We start from the raw sequence: 22258 nt of genomic DNA, 5'->3' as shown, positions 1-22258 counted from the left end.
CTCAGATGTGGCTTAGTGTCCACACAACACATGCGCTCCCCTCCCCCCCATTTTTTTTTAGATACACGAATAATCAATAGTGCACTGTATTTTGTACAGCTGTGGCTAGTCAACTGTGTCTATTCTTTCAGACATACAAGTGAGTATTACAAGTCTAGGCAGGTACATGTTGATAACAACATCGGTTTCAATTTCTAATTCTCTCATTCCTCCTAGTCCAAGTAATGTTGCATAAGGTGATGTATTTAATGGACACCGATATAAGGATGGAGGTTTGGATCAGTCCGGGGAGCGTGCTTGGGCAGCTGAAGTGTTTAGGGCAACCACTCACAAAAAGCGGGAAATCTGGGTTCGAGTCCCAGTCTGGGACAACTTTTCATAAGTCACTATTAGGTAGTAACACTCTACCTAATAAAGCTGACAAGAAGAAATTCAGTCAGCAAATTAGTCTTGATGAGTTTTAGATTAAAGGAGCAGGCAAATATTTTACACCTTCTCAAACATATAAATGAAGTAGATGAGTTTTTGAGAAAGATATGCAAAAAAATTGTCATATTCCTTCATTCAGTGTGAATCAATCAACCTACACTGAAGAACTCACACTGTAAGATGAAGCAATAAACAGCACATTAATTGCTTACACTTGCACTTATTGTACTGTATGTATTATAAGCCAAAACAATGCTATATTCAAAGACGTTTTATTAAGATATTATTTTCTGATGCTATTATTTCGGCTACATGGCCAATGTCAAGCTACCTGCAAACATATGGAGTTGTTAGTGCATCCATCAATGTCGGTTGCTAACTATTAACAATTTCATATAAATGTGCTGTAGTACTTACTTCCATAACACTTTGTTAACGCTGCCACAGTCTAATATGCTGTATAGCTACTTCTTGTAGGTGTAGTGCAGACATAATTATTGTTCTCTGGATATGCAACATTTCAGTAGTGGAATTTGTTAATGATGTGTTATAGAAGTAAATACTACATCAGATATACGTAAAATAGTTATTAGTTACAGACAGACATTGATAGATGCAGTACCAACTATTATGTTTGCAGATGGCTTGACAATGACTATGGAGCCGAAATAGTTTTACAGCATCAGACAATAACATCTTAACACAAAAACTTTGAATATAGCAGCATTTTTTTGGCTTACTATACACATAACGTGTTTACAAGACACCTGTAATATATTAACTGTGTTGAAGAATACAATGGTGGATTAGCAAGACATTCGCTAGCCCAACCAGTTGTTTGTACAAAGTCTTTGAGTAGCGTACTGTTACTTGTGGAAATTCACATGCAAGTTAGTATTTAATTTGAATTGTCTCCAGAATGTCTTCTTAACACAAGTATTATGTACAAACACAAGTATCATGTACACAAAGAAAAATTTTCTGTCTTGGCCACACTTTACTATTCCTTATTTTGATTACTCATTTCAGCTAATTTCCGTCATCACATCTGTCGTAAGAGGAAAAATAAAACATGGTATATACAATTATTTGCCCACATTACAAAAACATTTTTCATAAGAAGCGATAAGTATTTATGGTATGCACATTATTTCAATAAATCGTAAAAACAAGAAATGATAGCAAAAAGATAGGCCACAAATACAGTAATAAACATGAGTAATACATACCGAATACTTCAAATCATCAATACAATGTAAATCATCAAATAGCATGTTCTCTTACAGGGGCAGGTGCATACCGGCAGCAACACAGTCACCAGTAAGGAAGTAAATTATTCAACAGCGACCAGGTGGTGCTCAAGGCACACTGCCAACGCACTCTATCAAACATGCATAAAATTAAAAATCTAATACATTAAGTAATGATTAACAAGACAAACCAATATGGATTAATACATGTGCATCTATATGGTTCTCGTGAGATTTTAACGAACTTTATGTAACATAAGATTTGTAGAACATATGTGCAAAATATTGCAGCACCAAATGCAATAGTCAACAGCAGAATATAATACAAAGCAATGACACAATCATAGGAAAGTTACTCCAAGGCAATCAGTCCACAATCCCAATAGAGCCAGTACAAATTGCATGGAGGTAATGCGGCTGGCTTGACAAGTAACTGAATGTCATAACAGATCATAAAACATGTCTCAAAACCAATTTTTACTAAAATATGTCTGCTCTTTTAGCACTCATAGTGACTGCCTTTTTCTATGAGAATATATCTTGAGTTCTTCCAAAGTAATTGAGTACATGGCCTGTGGGTGCTTTGAGTGCGATTTGAAGGCTTTCTGTAATAGGGTCTGGATCACAGTTCTTGGAATGGTTCCCCAAATCAATCTTGTCAGATCATACGTATGCTCCCTATACCTTGTTGCAAAATTCCATCTGTTTGACCTCTATTAAATTTTTCTCAGTCCCTACATTTGAGTTTATACATTCCATACCTCAAAATTTGTTTTCATTATTTTCTACAGAATGACATGATATCTAAATTTCTATTAGTATGAAACCCAACTTTTTGGATGATTTTTTAAATGGTTTCATGACCTTACAAAGTGGGCCATTATACAGGGTGCCCCAAAAGGAATGACCCAATTCTAAATAGAATTATTTATTAAGGAAGAAGGGCTTAACACCGACAAATTGCATACTAAATTACTGAGAAAAGACAGAGGTTTATAAAAATCCATCATAAATGTTCAATATGTCCTCCATTGGCTGCACAGGCGACATCTAGCTGATAGCCGAATTCATCCAGAACTGAGCGTAAGGTGTCTGCTGTCACTGAAGCTACAGCAACTGATATTCTGGTTTTTAGTTCATCAGTGTCAGGAGGTAAGGGAGGAATGTAAACACATTGTTTAACATATCTCCACAGGAAGAAATCACATGGTGTTAAGTCAGGGGACCTAGGAGGCCGAGAGTATAAAACCTGGTCTCGCTGTCCTGCATGCCCTATCCAACATTGAGGTACGTTGAGGAAACTGCACACACTGTTGTGCCAGTGCAGTGGTGCTCCATCTTGCTGATAGATGAAACTGTCAGAGTCAAGTTGTGGGAATAACCAGTTCCGTAGCATTGCAAGGTATGATTGTCCTGTTACGGTTTCTTCCTCAAAAAAGTATGGTCCATTGGTCCATAAAACTTGCTTTGCGAAGCCAAAAAAAAAAAAAAAAAAATATCACTTTTGGTGAATCGAGTTGGTGTTCAATTGTTTCATGAGGATTTTCGAGCCCCCATATATGCACATTATGACAGTGAACCTTACCACTAATATGGAAAGTTGCCTCATGGCTCAATATCAAATGTGACATAAAAGTGTCATCTTCCATGTCCTCTAGAATAGCATTGCTAAAGTCCACTCACTTCACTTTGTCAGTATCTTGAAGGGCTTGTAACAGTTGTAATTGGTACTGTTTGAGGGCTAAGCAACGCCCTAACACATGCCACACTGTCACGAGTGGTAATGCAAGTTCTCGGCTAGCATGACGCGTAGGCTTGTGGGGGCTCCACTCACATGCTCATTGGATTTGTTCCACTGTTTGTTTATAAACACGCGGCTGGCCAGGACTTTTGCCTTTACAGAGGCACCCTGTTTCTTCAAACTGTTTATATCACCATCAAATGTTCTTTGGTGATGGTAGTTTAGCACGAAATCGAATATGAAATGCCCGCTGAACTGCAATCACTGATTCACTGACTGAGCACAAATAAATTCAATAACACAATACACCTTCTGTTGCACGGAAGCCATATTGCACAAGACTGGCTGCATGCTCCAGGTCAGTGCTTGTAGTGACATCTAGTGGATTTTTTCTAAAACTCTAGACCATGCCGGTTACATTTAGCACTGTTTCAGTCACCTAGTGACATTTGTCTCAATATTATTACAAGTTAAAATTGGGTCATTCTTTTTGGGACACCCAGTACATCATATAGATAAACTTAGTTTTGGTTGCTGTTTCTTTTTCATGTCTCCTCTTTCTAACTTTAATCTTTCTGTACAGCCCCAATACACTAAAACCATTAGCCATCGCTACCTGTGTAATTACATCTAATTCACTTTCAACAGCAACATTATTAAGAGGTTATTTGAGGAAAGTCTTTTATCACTGACCTTAAAAGAAGCCGATTTGTGGGAATCTGTATGACACAGGCTGCATCAATAATCACATCTGAAGTGGTTGGTTTTCAGAAAGTGTCAACAGAGTGTGTCCCATTATCTTCCTCTAACAAAAGATCTAGAAAGCTTTCTTCTTTTTAAATCTCTACTGCGAATTTAATTTTTGGTTGCATCCACTTAAATTTCTTGGCAGTGTCATTAATGTCCCAATGCGTCCCTTCTACAAAATTATGATGACACTTGACCTATCTATGATGAAAAATCATTCTCTGAAAATATCAGGTTGTACTCACATTAGCCCCTTAGATATTTAATTAATGAAAAATCATAGGACACTATGAACACTTTCCAAAAACCAACCACTTTAGACATCATTATTAGTGCGGACTCATTTCACCCAAATTCCTACAAATGGGCATTTTAGATCAATGATCAACACACTCTTCGAATTAACTCCTGATAATGTTGCTACTGAACATGAATTAAATATAACTACACAGGAATAGATGACTGATGGTGTTAAACGATGTAGTGTATAGGGGGTGTACAGAAAGATTTAAGATAAAAGGAAAAACTATGAAAAGCAAAAAGAGACCAAAACTAAGTTTGTCTCTCATCTCAAAGTTGGATTTTGTTACCAATAGAAATTTAGATAAAGGGGTGCAGCATTCCATACAAAATGATGAAAACAAATTTTTGAGATATAGAGTGTATAAGCTAAAATGCAGGGATTGCAATAAATTTTATATAGGCCAAACTTGTAGGAATTTTGCAACAAGGTTTAGAGAGCATATGTACAAGCCCAACAAAAGTGCTTTAGGGAACCATTTAAATTCCAACAAGTGTAATCTAGATCTTATTACAGAAATTCTTAAAATCCTATACAAAGCACACAAATGCCATGGACTCCATAGAAATAAATACATATATGTATATGTGGGCACTTCAAAAAGTAGTAGCAAACTATCAGTATTAAATACAAGTAAAACATCATGCATTTGAAACTCACAGGAAATGAAATGCATTCTTTAAAAAATCTCCGGCATACATGAAAGATTGCATTACAAGCTGAATAAGAAAGACAGTTGAAACAAAATGGCTGTGTCCCTAGCTGTGTGCACCACAGAAGAAAAGTGAGTAGAAATACGAGTTTTGTGGTCGGAGGGCGTAAAATCTCAACAAATCCATAGAAGGATGTTGGAAAGGTATGGAAATAGATGCATTAGTGAGAGAAGAGAGTACACGTCAGTAGATGTCTTTAAAAGTTGATGTATGTCAGTCACAGAACAGCAACGTTCTGGTCGTCATTTTACAACCGTTCCTGAAAAGAATGCAGGAAACTCTGATGCTACGATTCGTGAGAACCAGTGCATTTCTGTAGGGGTTTTAGTCAGGAAACTGAGTATCACTGTCGATCTGCTCAGACCACTATTAATGAGGTTCTCAAGTACCACTTATAGTGTGCACGATGTGAGCCAAAGATGCTCACAAAATGACACGTGTTCAGGATGCCACATCATCTCTGATGCAAACTGGAGGACAAGGTTTTCTGACACGTACTGTCACAGGAGACAAAACCTGGGTGCATCACTGTGAACCTGAAAGCAAAAGACAGAATTCAGAATGGCAACACCCATCTTCTCCAGCCAAGAAGGACTTCAGGTCTCATCCGTCTGCCAGAAAGTTCCTTTTCATCCTTTTCTGGGATATGAATGGGTTGATTTTGAAGCACTATGAGCAAAGGGTGAAACAGTGAAAAGACCCAGTACAATGCCATGTTGGAGACTGAGCTAAAGCCAGAAATATAGAGCTGTCGCACAGGACTTCTGTCTAGAGGCATTTATCCGTCATGACAATGTATGCCTCCACACCACAGCTGCAACTCTTGCTGTCATTCGGAGACTGAGATTTCAAGTCATACCACATCCTCCGTACAGTCCTGAACTCGCTGCTTTGGATTACCATGTGTTTGGACCCCTGAAGGATGCTCTCAGAAGACGATGATTTGAAAGTGATGATGAAATTAAAGAAGCGGTGCACTCTTGGTTGTGGGCACAACCGGAAATCTTTCATTCAAATGGAATAGAAAAGTTGGTTCATTAGTATGAGTAGTGTATCAAAAAGGAGTGGTATTATGTTGAAAAATAAAATCTTGTTTGTGTCTGTAAGAGAAGTATATGCTTCACAAAAAATAGTTTGCTGTTACTTTTTGAATCACCCTCATACATAGATGTGATATAGTGACTATAAATTATCAATCTGTGTTTACAATAATCACATACAATATTTACATTATGTTTTTATGAAGAAGATATTGACATCTGCTAAACCAATTCTAAACTTCTGAAGATGACAGATTTATTTGTCAAAATTGGTAAGGAGTAATAAAATATAATTGCAACTAATGACTGAATTTTATTGTGAAAAGTATATACTACAGTTGCTGAAAATTACAGCCATGAATAAAATAATAGCTTGAGATATATTCTAACAGTAAAAGGCAGTCACAACGAATGATAAACGAATAGACACGTTTTAGTAAAAATTAGTTTTGTGACATCTTTTACGACCTGTTACGACATCTGAGTGCCTTGACACCAGCCCTCCCTCACCTCCACCTCATTTCTATTGGCTCACATGGTGTGTACACTGGCTGCCATGGAGTCATTTTCCTATGATTTTTATTATATCCTAAGGCTGACTGTTTTCTGCTGTTGTTGGGCGTCATTTTAATCATTACTTAACATACTAGATTTTTAATTACATTTTATTCATGACTGATAAAATGTGCTGACAATATGCCTCAAGTACCATATAGTAGCTGTTGAATAATTTACCTCCTTACTGGGGACTGTAAGAGTATGTATTGTTTGACGATTTACATTGTATTGATGTTTGAAAGTATTTGGTGTGTATTACGCATGTACATTACTATATTTGTGTCCTGTTTTTTGTCAGCACTTGTCATTTTTATGGTTTACTGAAAAATGTGGATCCAAGAGTGAGTTATTTATTCTTATGAAAAATATTTTTGTGACATCTGATTTCTTCCCAACATCACACCCATCCTTCCATGTCTCTGAATGTTCCAATGATACAGAGAGAATAAGTTATCCAGAACTGGCTCAAAATTTGGAGGTGACAAATTACGTGATGTGTTAGACCGTGTCCTATGTGAGCAACAGAAGTGACTGACAGCGAGTGACTTCTGGATATGCGACACTCCAGCGACAAGCAACAGAATCGGGTGACAATCTCGGGTGTCCTGCGTGCAAGTGACCATGTCGCGCTACAAGATGGCTGCTTAGAGACAATCAGCTGTTTCTATAAAATGGTGCCCCTAAACTGTATAATACTGTAGTTAGAGAGTAAGGCTACAAAATTTGGTTTACTTAAGAAAAGAACATGAAAAGGAATGCTGTGCATGAAATTTACAAATGGAGGAATCTCCATGGAGAATTTCACAAATATCATCAACTATGAAGATCATCAGACAAATTCTTCGAATATGCATCTACATCTACATCTACATCCATACTCCGTAAGCCACCTGACGGTGTGTGGCGGAAGGTACCTTGAGTACCTCTATCGGTTCTCCCTTCTATTCCAGTCTCGTATTGTTCATGGAAAGAAGGATTGTCAGTATGCCTCTGTGTGGGCTTTAATCTCTCTGATTTTATCCTCATGGTCTCTTCGCGAGCTATACGTAGGAGGGAGCAATATACTGCTTGACTCCTTGGTGAAGGTATGTTCTCAAAACTTCACCAAAAGCCCATACCGAGCTACTGAGCGTCTCTCCTGCAGAGTCTTCCACTGGAGTTTATCAATCATCTCCGTAACGCTTTCACGATTACTAAATGATCCTGTAACGAAGCGCGTTGCTCTCTGTTGGATCTTCTCTATCTCTTCTATCAACCCTATCTGGTACGGATCCCACACAGATGAGCAGTATTCAAGCAGTGGGCGAACAAGCATACTGTAACCTACTTCCTTTGTTTTCGGATTGCATTTCCTTAGGATTCTTCCAATGAATCTCAGTCTGGCATCTGCTTTACCGACGATCAACTTTATATGATCATTCCATTTTAAATCACTCCTAACGTGTACTCCCAGATAATTATGGAATTAACTGCTTCCAGTTGCTGACCTGCTATTTTGTAGCTAAATGATAAGGGATCTTTCTTTCTGTGTATTCGCAGCACATTACACTTGTCTACATTGAGATTCAATTGCCATTCCCTGCACCATGCGTCAATTCGCTGCAGATCCTCCTGCATTTCAGTACAATTTTCCATTGTTACAACCTCTCGATACACCACAGCATTATCTGCAAAAAGCCTCAGTGAACTTCCGATGTCATCCACAAGGTCATTTATGTATATTGTGAACAGCAACGGTCCTACGACACTCCCCTGCGGCACACCTGAAATCACTCTTACTTCGGAAGACTTCTCTCCATTGAGAATGACATGCTGCATTCTGTTATCTAGGAACTCTTCTATCCAATCACACAATTGGTCTGATAGTCCATATGCTCTTACTTTGTTCATTAAACGACTGTGGGGAACTGTATCGAACACCTTGCGGAAGTCAAGAAACACGGCATCTACCTGGGAACCCATGTCTATGGCCCTCTGAGTCTCGTGGACGAATAGCTCGAGCTGGATTTCACACAATCGTCTTTTTCGAAACCCATGCTGATTCCTACAGAGTAGATTTCTGGTCTCCAGAAAAGTCATTATACTTTAACATAATACGTGTTCCAAAATTCTACAACTGATCGGCGTTAGAGATATAGGTCTATAGTTCTGCACATCTGTTCGACGTCCCTTCTTGAAAACAGGGATGACCTGTGCCCTTTTCCAATCCTTTCGAACGGTAGAGACCTACAGTACACTGCTGCAAGAAGGGGGCCAACTTCCTTTGCATACTCTGTGTGAAATCGAACTGGTATCCCATCAGGTCCAGCGGCCTTTCCTCTTTTGAGCGATTTTAATTGTTTCTCTATCCCTCTGTCGTCCATTTCGATATCTACCATTTTGTCATCTGTGCGACAATCTAGAGAAGGAACTACAGTGCAGTCTTCCTCTGTGAAACAGCTTTGGAAAAAGACATTTAGTATTTCGGCCTTCAGTTTGTCATCCTCTGTTTCATTACCATTTTGGTCACAGAGTGCCTGGACATTTTGTTTTGATCCACCTACCACTTTGACATAAGACCAAAATTTCTTAGGATTTTCTGCCAAGTCAGTACATAGAACTTTACTTTCGAATTCACTGAATGCCTCTCGCATAGCCCTCCTCACACTACATTTCGCTTCGCGTAATTTTTGTTTGTCTGCAAGGCTTTGGCTATGTTTATGTTTGCTGTGAAGTTCCCTTTGCTTCCCCAGCAGTTTTCTAACTCGGTAGTTGTACCACGGTGGCTCTTTTCCATCTCTTACGATCTTGCTTGGCACATACTCATCTAACGCATATTGTACGATGGTTTTGAAATTCGTCCACTGATCCTCAACACCAACTGTACTTGAGAAAAAACTTTTGTGTTGAGCTGTAAGGTACTCTGAAATCTGCTTTTTATCACTTTTGCTAAACAGAAAAATCTTCCTACCTTTTTTAATATTTCTATTTACGGCTGAAATCATCGATGCAGTAACTGCTTTATGATCGCTGATTCTCTGTTCTGCGTTAACTGTTTCAAATAGTTCGGGTCTGTTTGTCACCAGAAGGTCTAATATGTTATCGCCACGAGCCGGTTCTCTGTTTAACTGCTCAAGGTAGTTTTCAGATAAAGCACTTAAAAAAAATTCACTGGATTCTTTGTCCCTGCCACCCATTATGAACGTTTGAGTCTCCCAGTCTATATCCGGCAAATTAAAATCTCCACCCAGAACTATAACGTAGTGGGGAAATCTACTCGAAATACTATCCAAATTATCCTACACGTGCTCAACCACAACAGCTGCTGAGCCAGGGGGCCTATAGAGACATCCAATTACCATGTCTGAGCCTTCTTTAACCGTGACCTTCACCCAAATTATTTCACATTTCGGATCTCCGTCAATTTCCTTTGATAATATTGAACTTCTTATCGCAATAAACACACCTCCCCCTTCACTGTCCACCCTGTCTCTGTGGTATACATTCCAATCTGAGTTTAGGATTTCACTACTGTTTACATCTGGTTTCAGCCAACTTTCTGTCCCTAGTACTATGTGGGCATTGTGACCGTTTATTAAAGAGAGCAGTTCTGGGACCTATCTATAGATGTACCTGCAGTTTACTATTAGCACATTAATATTGTTATTCCCTGTTGCACCCGGCCACGGCAGCCGAGCGGTTCTAGCTGCTTCAGTCCGGAACCGAGCTGCTGCTACGGTCGCAGGTTCGAATCCTGCCTCGGGCATGGACATGTGTGATGTCCTTAGGTTAGTTAGGTTTAAGTAGTTTTAAGTTCTAGGGGACTGATGATCTCAGATGTTAAGTCCCATAGTGCTCAGAGCCATTTGAACCATTTCCCCTGTTGCATTTTGCCTACTCCTCCCTTGCCGCGTTCCCGGAGGCTTCTTGTCGGGCCTAGGGAGGGAATTCTCTAACCTAAAAAACCCACATGTGCACACCACACGTACTCCGCTACCCTTGTAGCCACTTCCTGCATGTAGTGCACGCCTGACCTATTCTGGGGGACCCTACATTTCTCCACCAGATAGCGGAGGTCGAGAAATTTGCACCCCAGATCTCCGCAGAAATGTCTGAGCCTCTGGTTTAAGCCATCCACATGGCTCCAAATCAGAGGACCGTGATCGATCTGGGAACGATACTACAAATAGTTAGCTCAGATTCCACCCCGCGAGTGAGGCTTTCTGCCTTCACCAACTCCGCCAACCGCCTGTATGAACTGAGGATGACCTCTGAACCCAGGCGGTAGGAGTCATTGGTGCCGACATGAGGAACAATTTGCAGTCAGCTGCACCCAGTTCTCTCTATCGCCGCCGGCAGGTCCTCCTCCACATCTCGGATGAGACCCCCCGGCAAGCATACAGAGTGAACACTGGCCTCCTTCCCAAACCTTTCCACTGTTTCCCTAAGGGGCTCCATCACCCACCTAACGTTGGAGCTCCCTATCACTAATAAACCCTCCCCCCGTGTGCCTGCTCGGACCTTGCTGAAGGAGCGGCCACATGTCCACTCACAGGCTGAGCGGGCGATGCCACACGGCCAGCCTCCACATTGACCCTCCGCCTCATGTGCCGCGAACACCGCTGAACCCGTCACTCCCCTTGGGGAGAGGGTGGCCCAACTGCGCCCGGTAACCGCGAAGATGTCGCGACAGCAGGGACAGTGGGTGAAGCATGTAACACCTGGAGTGTACCATGCAACGCACCAGACTCCCCACTGCCACTACACTCCGAGGCAGCAGCCTGAAGACGGCTGACAGCGGCCATCAACACGTTCAGCTCCTCCTGCGTCCGTACACAGCATTCACACATCCTATCCATTCTAAGAAATCAATTTACTGTAGAGAGTTAATCAACTTTTAACTAGACTGCTAATTCACTAAAGGCGGCTGATAGTTGACTAAACTGTGGTTACTAGACACTTCTTGTAGAAAACAATGAAAATAGCACTATCTGTCTCTGGACTGTATTCAAAACAAACAGTAGCACTACTGGCACTATGGCTGACTAAAGGGACTCTCTCTGATTGTATTCAAAACAAACGCGAAATCTATGAAACACTATTACTAGCACTCGACAATTAAACCTTCCAAAAGCAAAAACACACGGAAGAAGAAGTGACAAGTAAGAAAAATACAGTTAATACTTAAATTAACGTAGCTCGCTGCACAACAGGCGTGATGCAGGCGGCAGTTACGATGACACTGACACTACTGGCACTATGGCTGACTAAAGGGACTCTCTCTGACTGTATTCAAAACAAATGTGAAATCTATGGAACACTATTACTAGTACTCGACAATTAAAGCTTCCAAAAGCAAAAAACACGTGGAAGAGCAGAGGAGCATTCAACTATCTCATTAGTAAATTAAATACAAATGTTTTTTTTTTTTACATGATCAAGAACTTTTAACTGCCAATAAATGCAGAAGAACGACTGACTAGATGACTAACTACCCTAAAAACACACATAAACACACAGCTTTATATCCAGAAACAATAGGTAACTGTTGTGTGGTGGTAGTGTTACAATTCGTGATTATGTGCTTCATAAAGGTCCTGGGTTCGATTCTGGGTTCCTCATATATTAACTGACTCAGTTACAAATCTGTATACTAAGTTTTATGCATACTGTTTACACTGCATCACTAAGTATATTTTTCAGGTCTTGCCAAAGAACTTGATCTTTAAGTGTATATGCACCTATCCCTAATAAATTACAATGAAACATGAAATTTTACATATATCTGATGTTGTGAACATAACTCATCAGCAGTCAGTGTTAAGGCCAAGCATTTCAAGTAATGTAAATAGTCTTTAAAAGTCAATGATACAAAATTTTTGTGCAATGATTTGTCTAAAAGTATGAAATAAAAAACTGGGAAATGTTCGGTGCACCTCCTTTTCTGTTCATGATTTCGAGCATCATTCAAAGGCGTGTAGAATGTTTCTCTGATCTATTCGTTTCACTTACACAAATCATTTCATAAAATATTTGACCGAAATCTTTCATTTTTTATTTTCAAGTTTTACTCAGAAAGCATGATCTCACTGACTCCTTGTTTGCCTTCCTAACGTACTTTATTCGAAGGAAGCCTTTTCGACATTTAAATATCGCACCAATGCATCTTTTTATGTGCAAAATAGCTAGGCCTTGAGCAAATGAAATTTTTGACACTTCATTTAAATAGCTTGGCACAGCTTTTCGTGAAATATTTCAATTTTTCCTCAACTCATTAATTAAGTCTTCGTTGTTAGCCTGATTACTTTCAAGCACTTAAATATTTTCATGCAAAACTAAACCTCACGCTGGCCATTTTGATACCCCGTTTACCTGTTTCTCTCCCTTTGTTTGGCTATGAAAGTTCGGACAAAACCTCATGGTGTAATTTATAGGGAGTCTTGTTTTCGCTCTGCTCAGGCGTTTACAAAAACGTTTCGAGTGTTCATCATACGATAAAATAGTCCTTTCTGCGTGCTATCATTTCCAAAAATCGTCGTTTCGACAGCTTGAACCGTTTATGAGGTCCAACGATTTTTACGACCACTTGATTCCCGAAGCGCAGGAAAGGTTCGGCCGCGCCGCGAGCGATCCGTCCGCGGATATAACCAATATCTCAACAATGAAAAGAGATATCGTTCTGGTCTCAACTTTAAATGCAATTTAGATATAGTCATTGCATTTCATACGAAATAATGTAAGGCCTTCAATGAACTATACGGAGAGCCTAAGCAATGTGATTTTACCTCTGCAAATTCTTAAAAATTTCGTGCAGCTATGTACTGAATCTTGCAGCACAGTAACTATGACGAATAATGAAAATAAGTTCAGACCTTTATCGTTTAAAGATTTCAAGCTATAAGATGCGGAAGAATCAAATTTTTTTCACCGAATAATTTTCGTAAAATCGGACGACAAATATTTCATAGCTGTCGTCGCGTCCGCTCCACTGCTTTGCCGAGAAGATTAGATTAGATTAGATTAATACTAGTTCCATGGATCATGAATACGATATTTCGTAATGATGTGGAACGAGTCGAATTTTCCAATACATGACATAATTAGGTTAATTTAACAAGTTAATATAACAACTTTATTCTTTTGTGTTTTTTCTTTATTTTTTATTTTTATTTTTTTATGTTTTTGTTTTGTTTTTTTTTCTTTTTTTCTTAATTTATATCTAAAAATTCCTCTATGGAGTAGAAGGAGTTGTCATTCAGAAATTCTTTTAATTTCTTCTTAAATACTTGTTGGTTATCTGTCAGACTTTTGAAACTATTTGGTAAGTGACCAAAGACTTTAGTGCCAGTATAATTCACCCCTTTCTGTGCCAAAGTTAGATTTAATCTTGAATAGTGAAGATCGTCCTTTCTCCTAGTATTGTAGTTATGCACACTGCTATTACTTTTGAATTGGGTTTGGTTGTTAATAACAAATTTCATAAGAGAGTATGTTTACTGAGAAGCTACTGTGAATATCCCTAGATCCTTAAATAAATGTCTGCAGGATGATCTTGGGTGGACTCCAGCTATTATTCTGATTACACGCTTTTGTGCAATAAATACTTTATTCCTCAGTGATGAATTACCCCAAAATATGATGCCATATGAAAGCAATGAGTGAAAATAGGCGTAGTAAGCTAATTTACTAAGATTTTTATCACCAAAATTTGCAATGACCCTTATTGCATAAGTAGCTGAACTCAAACGTTTCAGCAGATCATCAATGTGTTTCTTCCAATTTAATCTCTCATCAATGGACATACCTAAAAATTTGGAATATTCTACCTTAGCTATATGCTTCTGATTAAGGTCTATATTTATTAATGGCGTCATACCATTCACTGTACGGAACTGTATGTACTGTGTCTTATCAAAATTCAGTGAGAGTCCGTTTACAAGGAACCACTTAGTAATTTTCTGAAAGACAGTATTGACAATTTCATCAGTTAATTCTTGTTTCTCAGGTGTGATTACTATACTTGTATCATCAGCAAAGAGAACTAACTTTGCCTCTTCATGAATATAGAATGGCAAGTCGTTAATATATAATAAGACAACGTGGCTGTCGCTCTCTGTCGCGCTTGCTGCAGTGACAAGATTCAAACCAGGTTGAATTCAAACATCGCCAGTTGCAGCGGAAGACAGGCAGCGACACAGATGCTGCTCACGTAGGACACTGCCGTAACCATACCTGCGGTTGTGTTCTGTAGCCTGAAGTTGTCGCGCGCTATCGGTCGCTTAGGACGCGGCCTAAGTGTGTGCAAAGAATGGTGTATCCCATGTTTTCACTTTTTGTCTCATGACAGATGCGATGACGGCAGTTAGTCAAAACGTGTAATCAAAATAAGAAAAAACAAATTGTGACCATGACAGAAAAATTGTGTGTGTTGGTGCATGTTTATGGTCGCTGACCTAAACAAAGATGACGTGCATGTTTTTTGGTTACGAGTATTGTTACTTTATAGACACATCTTGTACTCTTCATCATTATACTCAAGGTTGCCTACTGAGGATCGGGACGAATGGAGAAAGAAGTCTGACCTTCCACGTGTCACCTGCCAGTCAGCAATCCGATGAGAGTGGCCTTCTCACGCTCCTTCTTCCGCACGGTCTCGATATTCCGTGCTCGCCATGTGCTCTTACGCAGCTTAATTGGCCGGCTGCCCACGTACCGCCCTGCGGAACATAAAAAGTGTTCTTTAGATAATTGCAATCCAACTTCAGTAGTTTCCGAATGACAAGAAATTAATAAGCAATTTTTTTTAAAGCATAGCCTACTGCTTACAAAAACAGCATTTTAAAACAAGTTTAATAAATTATAATTCTCGTTTTTTTTTAATTTATTTTTTGAAGGAATTCGTGGGAATTTGGAAATTACCTGGAGCTGCTGCTACACACAACAGTTCACTTTCCATAGCAAAACTTCTCGACAAAGTGCCATTCATAACACTAGTTGAAAATGCTTGGCAAATCGTTCATATGTGGCGGGGTTGTGGCGAGCAATCAGTTACAGACAATATAGCATACGATGCTTCACTGCGATCCGTCACCCATGATGGGGGCTCTTTAAGAACTATGAGTACTTGTTGATCTTTGTTACTGTGAAACACAGCCTTTCTACTGGAAGCTCTATGCTATTATGAACGACCTACAGAATTCAATGAACAAATGAGGACACATTATTCTGTTAGTGTCAAACAGCAGAACTTTTAATGTAATCTGCTTGCCACTGCATATGACCCGCACCTTTGAACCTTGCTAAAGAAAGTACTCAATAAGGTGTCCAATCAAAGTAAGGCACGCTTCTGCAAAACGTCTTAGGGAATCGCGTGCTCACTGAAAAACTGATGGTTGTTCACCAATGCGCTGACAGGTATTGGAGGCGCATTCCTGTAGTGTTTGCACATCATTTAGGAGGCTTGCATCATCCAAGCATAAGAACAGCATATCATCTCTGCCATTTCCTGTGGGGAATAATAGGTCTCCATTTTGGTGGCAAGTGCAAGGACAAAACTACAATGTAAAAGTATTTCACATAATTATCAAAAAACTAGCTGGTTCCATTAGAACTAGTGCACGCACTGCACCTACCCAGAACTGTGAATATGATTTACAGTAATAACACTAATAAATGTTTACTGCATTGTGTATCCAAAGACAATAGCAGAACAATGTGTCGTCATTTGTTTACAGCATTCTGTAGGTCGTTCGTAATAGCAAAGAGCTCATAGCAGAAGAGATGTGTTTCAGAGTAAAGAAAGTAAGTACTCATAGCTCTTAAGGTATGCATTTTAGAATCCATGTTTACTGGACATTTTTGTACTATTCTGATCCATGACACCGCCTCTGAAAATACAGAATATTCTTTTACTAACATCTTTTATAAATCGTTAACAGTAGCGCTCCTATCACACATCAGTGACGAATGCCATACGCTACCTTTGTTTGGATAAAGAGTCAAACTGTAGAGGTGGACGCCGTAAGCTGGGGAACATTCACTTTCTAGGGAGGGTAAAAAGTACTAGGGAATTTAGCGCAGAACCTCTTGCGGCGAGGCTTCTATTAAGTTAATCCATTAAGCACGTGCAGAGGCTGGATGGCTGGCGTGTTCCACGAATCTGCGCCTCTGGGAAGACAGTCCACGCTTATTTTAGGCAGTGAGCCTCTGGCTTTTCATAAAATCTCTCAGAAGGCAATGGAAAGACGAAAGTTACGCTAAACACACTCCTGCCGAAGTTGGACGTAATCCATCAAGTGTTCGATCGAATTAAGCCAGAGAGGACGAAGTTGACAGCCACACCGTGCGGTGCCGCGCAGAAAGGGCCCCCAACAATGCCTGCACACTACGGAAGGAAAAAAAAAAATCAGCACATAACTTTCCTTATAAATTTCTCAGGGTCGAAAACCAAGAACGACACGCGAAAATAAAACGCACGATTGTAGCTTTATGCAGAATATTTATCTGTTTTTGTTCTGAGGAGTGCTCCTCTTCGGCAACTGAGGGCAAACCGCGTAGTCGGTATTACATCGTCTCGCCACAATTTACACAGAGTGAACTCACCAAGAGATGGCTGCATGGCTGTCAACCGAAATATCGTGGCACGATCCTGACGCAACCGGCTGCAAGGAGGGGACCTCACGAAATACTCATTACGCCCAGAAAATTTCAGAAATCACAATTTTGAATCTGTTTCCCAGTCGGAAAAATTTCGTTCATTTTAAAAACATTTACATACCTCCTGCCCTAACTACATTTAAGAACAGATTCCTGAGGCTTAAAAGACATTACAGAGATCTTAATTTCTCCGTGTTCATAGGGATTGAGCTCCGCGGCAGTGGATTAAATTGCTTGAAGAAACATTACATGTCTTCAGAAAGTGACGAGTTAATTTATAGCAAAACATACACTGAAGAGCCAAATAAACTGGTACACCTGCCTAATATCATGTACGGCCCCCGCGAGCACGCAGAAGTGCCGCAACACGACGTGGCATGACCTCGACTAATGTCTGAAATAGTGCTAGAGGTAACACCACGAATCCTGCAGGGCTGTCCATAAATCCGTAAAAGTACGAGGGGTTCAGATCTCTTCCGAACAGCACGTTGCAAGGCATCTCAGATATGCTCAATACTATTCACGCCTGAGGAGTCTGGTAGCCAGCGGAAGTGTTTAAACTCAGAAGAGTGTTCCTGGAGCCACTCTGTAGCATTGTCCTGCTAGAATTGCCCAAGTCCATCGCAATGGTCAATGGACGTGAATGGATGCAGGTGTTCAGACAGGAAGCTTACGTACATGTCATCCGTCAGAGTCGTATCTAGACGTATCAGGGATCCCACATCACTACCGAGCGAGGTGGCGCAGTGGTTAGCACACTGGACTCGCATTCTGGAGGACGACGGTTCAATTCCGTTTCCAGCCATCCTGATTTAGGTTTTCCGTGATTTCCCTAAATCGTTTCAGGCAAATGCCGGGATGGTTCCTTTGAAAGGGCACGGCCGATTTCCTTCCCCATCCTTCCCTAACCCGAGCTTGTGCTCCGTCTCTAATGACCTCGTTGTCGACGGGACGTTAAAAAACACTAACCTAACCTAACCTAACCCACATCTCTCCAACTGCACACGCCCCACACCGTTACAGAGCCTCCACCAGCTTGAACAGTTCCCAGCTGACATGCATGGTCCATAGATTCATGAGGTTGTCCCCATACCCATACACGTCTATCCGCTCGATACAATTTCAAACGAGACTCGTCCTACCAGGCAACATGTTTCCAGTCATCAACAGTCCAATGTCGATGTTGACGGGCCTAGGCGAGGTGTAAAGCTTTATGTAGTGCATTCATCAAGGGTACACGAGTGGGCCCTCGGCTCCGAAAGCGCATGCCGATGATGTTTCGTTGAATGGTTCGCACGCTGACACTTGCTGATGGCCCAGAACTGAAATCTGCAGTAATTTGCGGAAGGGTTGCACTTCTGTCACATTGAAAGAGTCTCTTCAGTCGCCGTTGGTCCCGTTCCTGCAGGATCTTTTTTCGGCCGCAGCGTTGTTGGTGATTTGATGTTTTACCAGATTCCTGATATTCACGGTACACTCGTGAAATGGTCGTATGGGAAAATCCGCACTTCATAGCTATCTCCGAGATGCTGTGTCCCATCGCTCGAGTGCCAACTATAACACCACGTTCAAATTCACTTAAATCTTTATAAACTGCCATTGTAGTAGCAGTAACCGATCTAACAACTGCGCCAGACACTTGCTTTCTAATTTAGGCGTTTCCCACCGCAGCGCCGAATTCTGCCTGTTTACATATCTCTGTGTTTGAATACACATGCCTATACCAGTCTCTTAGGCGCTTCACTGTATAAATGAATTACGTCAGCGGAAAGTTGTGAAAGCCCAAAACGCGCCTTGGAATATATAAAATTTTATACAAATGCTGGTTGGTGTATTTCTTCAATTAACTACAGCTGTCTATAGGATAACTGAATTTGGGGTCTTTTACGTGGTAGATACTTTAAAGCTACTTTCTATCGCACCGGAGAGCGGACTGCTGCAGTGGATGCCTGCAGACAGTACAACGTCGTAACTTCGGCGCTTAAACGTCAAGTGCCAAGTAGTTTAACCTGGACTTACGGGTTACCGGCCGCAAACGTCGCCTGCAACTGGCTGTGGTAGCCAGCCCCTTCAGTAGCAGAGCAACACGGCAACGGGCGAATAGGACAAGCGGAGTCACCAAGTTCGTTATCGGACTGATCGACGATGTGGTAGCTGCTCTGTAAGCAGCTAGCTGTCAGCCACTTTGTTATTCCGATCCAGACTGGGCAAAGGCGACGAATGACGCCGAAGAAGTCCGACGAAAACGGAGCCGCAGGGACAGAGCTGACGCCTTGCACCGCAAGGCAGCCTATCCGGCCCCTGCGTTGCCAGTCCAGCAATGAGACACAAGTTGCATACAGTCACAGAAGCCTCCAATTCCTTCTTTCTTCCCAGCAGTATTTATTAATGCGGGGAGTGTTTGGGAATCATGTGTGAAGACGTCATATTTTCTCCAGCGAGAAAAGTGGACGAAACGGAATAGAAAAGTGAAACACGTCCTTACAATGGAAACTACCACGATTAGTAAATCTGATACAAAATTATACTGCACGAAGAAATCGTGTCCCTATGCCGTCAAAATTGGATCTTTAATAGCAAGACCGGTACAAATTGTTCACGTATGGATCTCGCCTGATTCTGCAGGAGTCGTATTTTTCATGACTAAACGGAGGGGGACAATATTTTTTGTTACTACTGACAGCCTTGGGAGAGCCAGACCAAACAAACCTCTACCATTTAGTGAGCAAGATGTATGAGACAGGCGAAATACCGTCACACTTCAAGAAGAATATAATAATTCTAATCCCAAAGAAAGCAGGTGTTGACGGATGTGAAAATTACCGAACTATCAATTTAATAAGCCACGGCTGCAAAATACTAACACCAATTCTTTACACACGAATGGAAAAACTTGTAGAAGCCGACCTCGGGGAAGATCAGTTTGGATTCCGCAGAAATGTTGGAACACGTGAGGCAATACTGACCCTACGACTTATCTTAGAAGCTAGATTAAGGAAAGGCAAACCTACGTTTCTAGCATTTGCAGACTGAGAGAAAGCTTTTGACAATGTTGACTGGAATACTCTCTTTCAAATTCTGAAGGTGGCAGGGGTAAAATATAGAGAGCGAAAGGCTATTTACAATTTGTATAGAAACCAGATGGCAGTTGTAAAAGTCGAGGGGCATGAAAGGGAAGCAGTGGTTGTGAAGGGAGTGAGATGTTATTCAATCTGTATTTTGAGCAAGCAGTAAAGGAAACAAAAGAAAAATACGGAGTAGGTATTAAAATCCATGGAGAAGAAATAAAAACTTTGAGGTTCGCCGATGACATTGTAATTCTGTCAGAGACAGCAAAGGACCTGGAAGAGCAGTAGAACAGAATGGACAGTGTCTTGAAAGGAGGATATAAGATTAACATCAACAAAAGCAAACGAGGATAATGGAATGTTGTCGAATTAAATCGGGTGATGCTGCCGCAATTAGATTAGGAAATGAGACACTTAAAGTAGTAAAGAAGTTTTGCTATTTGGGGAGCAAAATAACTGATGATGGTCGAAGTAGAGAGGATGTAAAATGTAGACTGGCAATGGCAAGGAAAGCGTTTGTGAAGAAGAGAAATTTGTTAACATCGAGTTTAGATTTAAATGTCAGGAAGTCGTTTCTGAAAGTATTTATGTGGTGTGTAGCCACGTATGGAAGTGAAACGTGGACGATAAATAGTTTGGACAAGAAGAGAACAGAAGCTTTCGAAATGTGGTGCTACAGAAGAATGCTGAAGATTAGATGGGTAGATCACATAACTAATGAGGAGGTATTGAATAGGATTGGGGAGAAGTTTGTGGCACAGCTTGACTAGAAGAAGGGATCGGTTGGTGGGACATGTTCTGAGGCACCAAGGGATCACGAATTTAGTATTGGAGGGCAGCGTGGAGGGCAAAAATCGTAGAGGGAGACCAAGGGATGAGTACACTAAACAGATTCAGAAGGATGTAGGTTGCAGTAGGTACTGGGAGATGAAGAAACTTGCATAGGATAGAGTAGCATGGAGAGCTGCATCAAATCAGTCTCTGGACTGAAGACCACAACAACAACAACAACAACAACAACACCTACAGAAATGCCTGTATACAAATATATTGCTGAATAGTTTGGCTTTCACCAAGCTATTCTTTATGTAGTCGATTTACAAGTCGACAATGTCCTAATACACTGACAAGCCACAACATCATGACCACTCTCCACCGTGACGTTGGAAGCCGCCTGGTGACGCTGCGAGCACGTGATGCGGTACCAAAAGCATGAGCTGCAAATGGGGAAATCCACTGAGATAAGCAACTTTGACAATGGGCAGATGATTATTACGCAGAGACTGTGAACGAGTATCTCGAGAGCGGTGAAGTTGGTCGAACGTTCACGTACTACTGTCGTGAGCATTTACGGAAAGAGGTAGGAAGACACTGAAACTACCACTAGGGGCTAAATGGTTGGACGTACACGACTCTTCACAGAACTTGGGGTTCGGAGGTTTGTCTGATCTGTAAAATAGGACAGATTGTGGTCTGTGGCATCTCTGCCGCAAGAGCACAATGCTGGTGCATGCACAAGTGTTTCGGAGCATATCGTTCATCGTACATTGTTGAATATGGAGCTCTGCAGCAAACCACTCCCACGTGTTCAGATGTTGACCCAATAACATCGCCAACTACGGCTGCAGCGAGCACGGGACCATCGGAATACGACTGTCGACCAATGGAAATTTGTCGGTCCTTCGTGTGAATCACATTTTTGCTACACTAGGTCGACGGTCGTCTCCACGAACACCGTCATCGAGGTGAACGACTTCTCGAAACGTGCAGCGCGCC

At 40.9% G+C, this 22258-nt stretch overlaps 1 protein-coding gene across 1 annotated transcript in view; it reads right to left on the bottom strand.

Annotated features, from left to right (window-relative positions):
• LOC124802640 (RNA-binding protein 42-like) overlaps positions 1-22258 on the bottom strand; it is a 342201-nt gene that overhangs the window by 4924 nt on the left and 315019 nt on the right. Inside the window, exon 6 of the mRNA XM_047263543.1 lies at positions 15341-15475. Within this exon, the coding sequence (XP_047119499.1) occupies positions 15351-15475 (125 nt within the window). The 3' untranslated portion in view covers positions 15341-15350. The remainder of the gene's footprint in view (positions 1-15340; positions 15476-22258) is intronic.

Source organism: Schistocerca piceifrons, chromosome 6 (assembly GCF_021461385.2).
Source record: "Schistocerca piceifrons isolate TAMUIC-IGC-003096 chromosome 6, iqSchPice1.1, whole genome shotgun sequence".
NCBI lineage: Eukaryota > Metazoa > Arthropoda > Insecta > Orthoptera > Acrididae > Schistocerca > Schistocerca piceifrons.
This window is presented reverse-complemented; position numbering and strand designations above follow the sequence as displayed.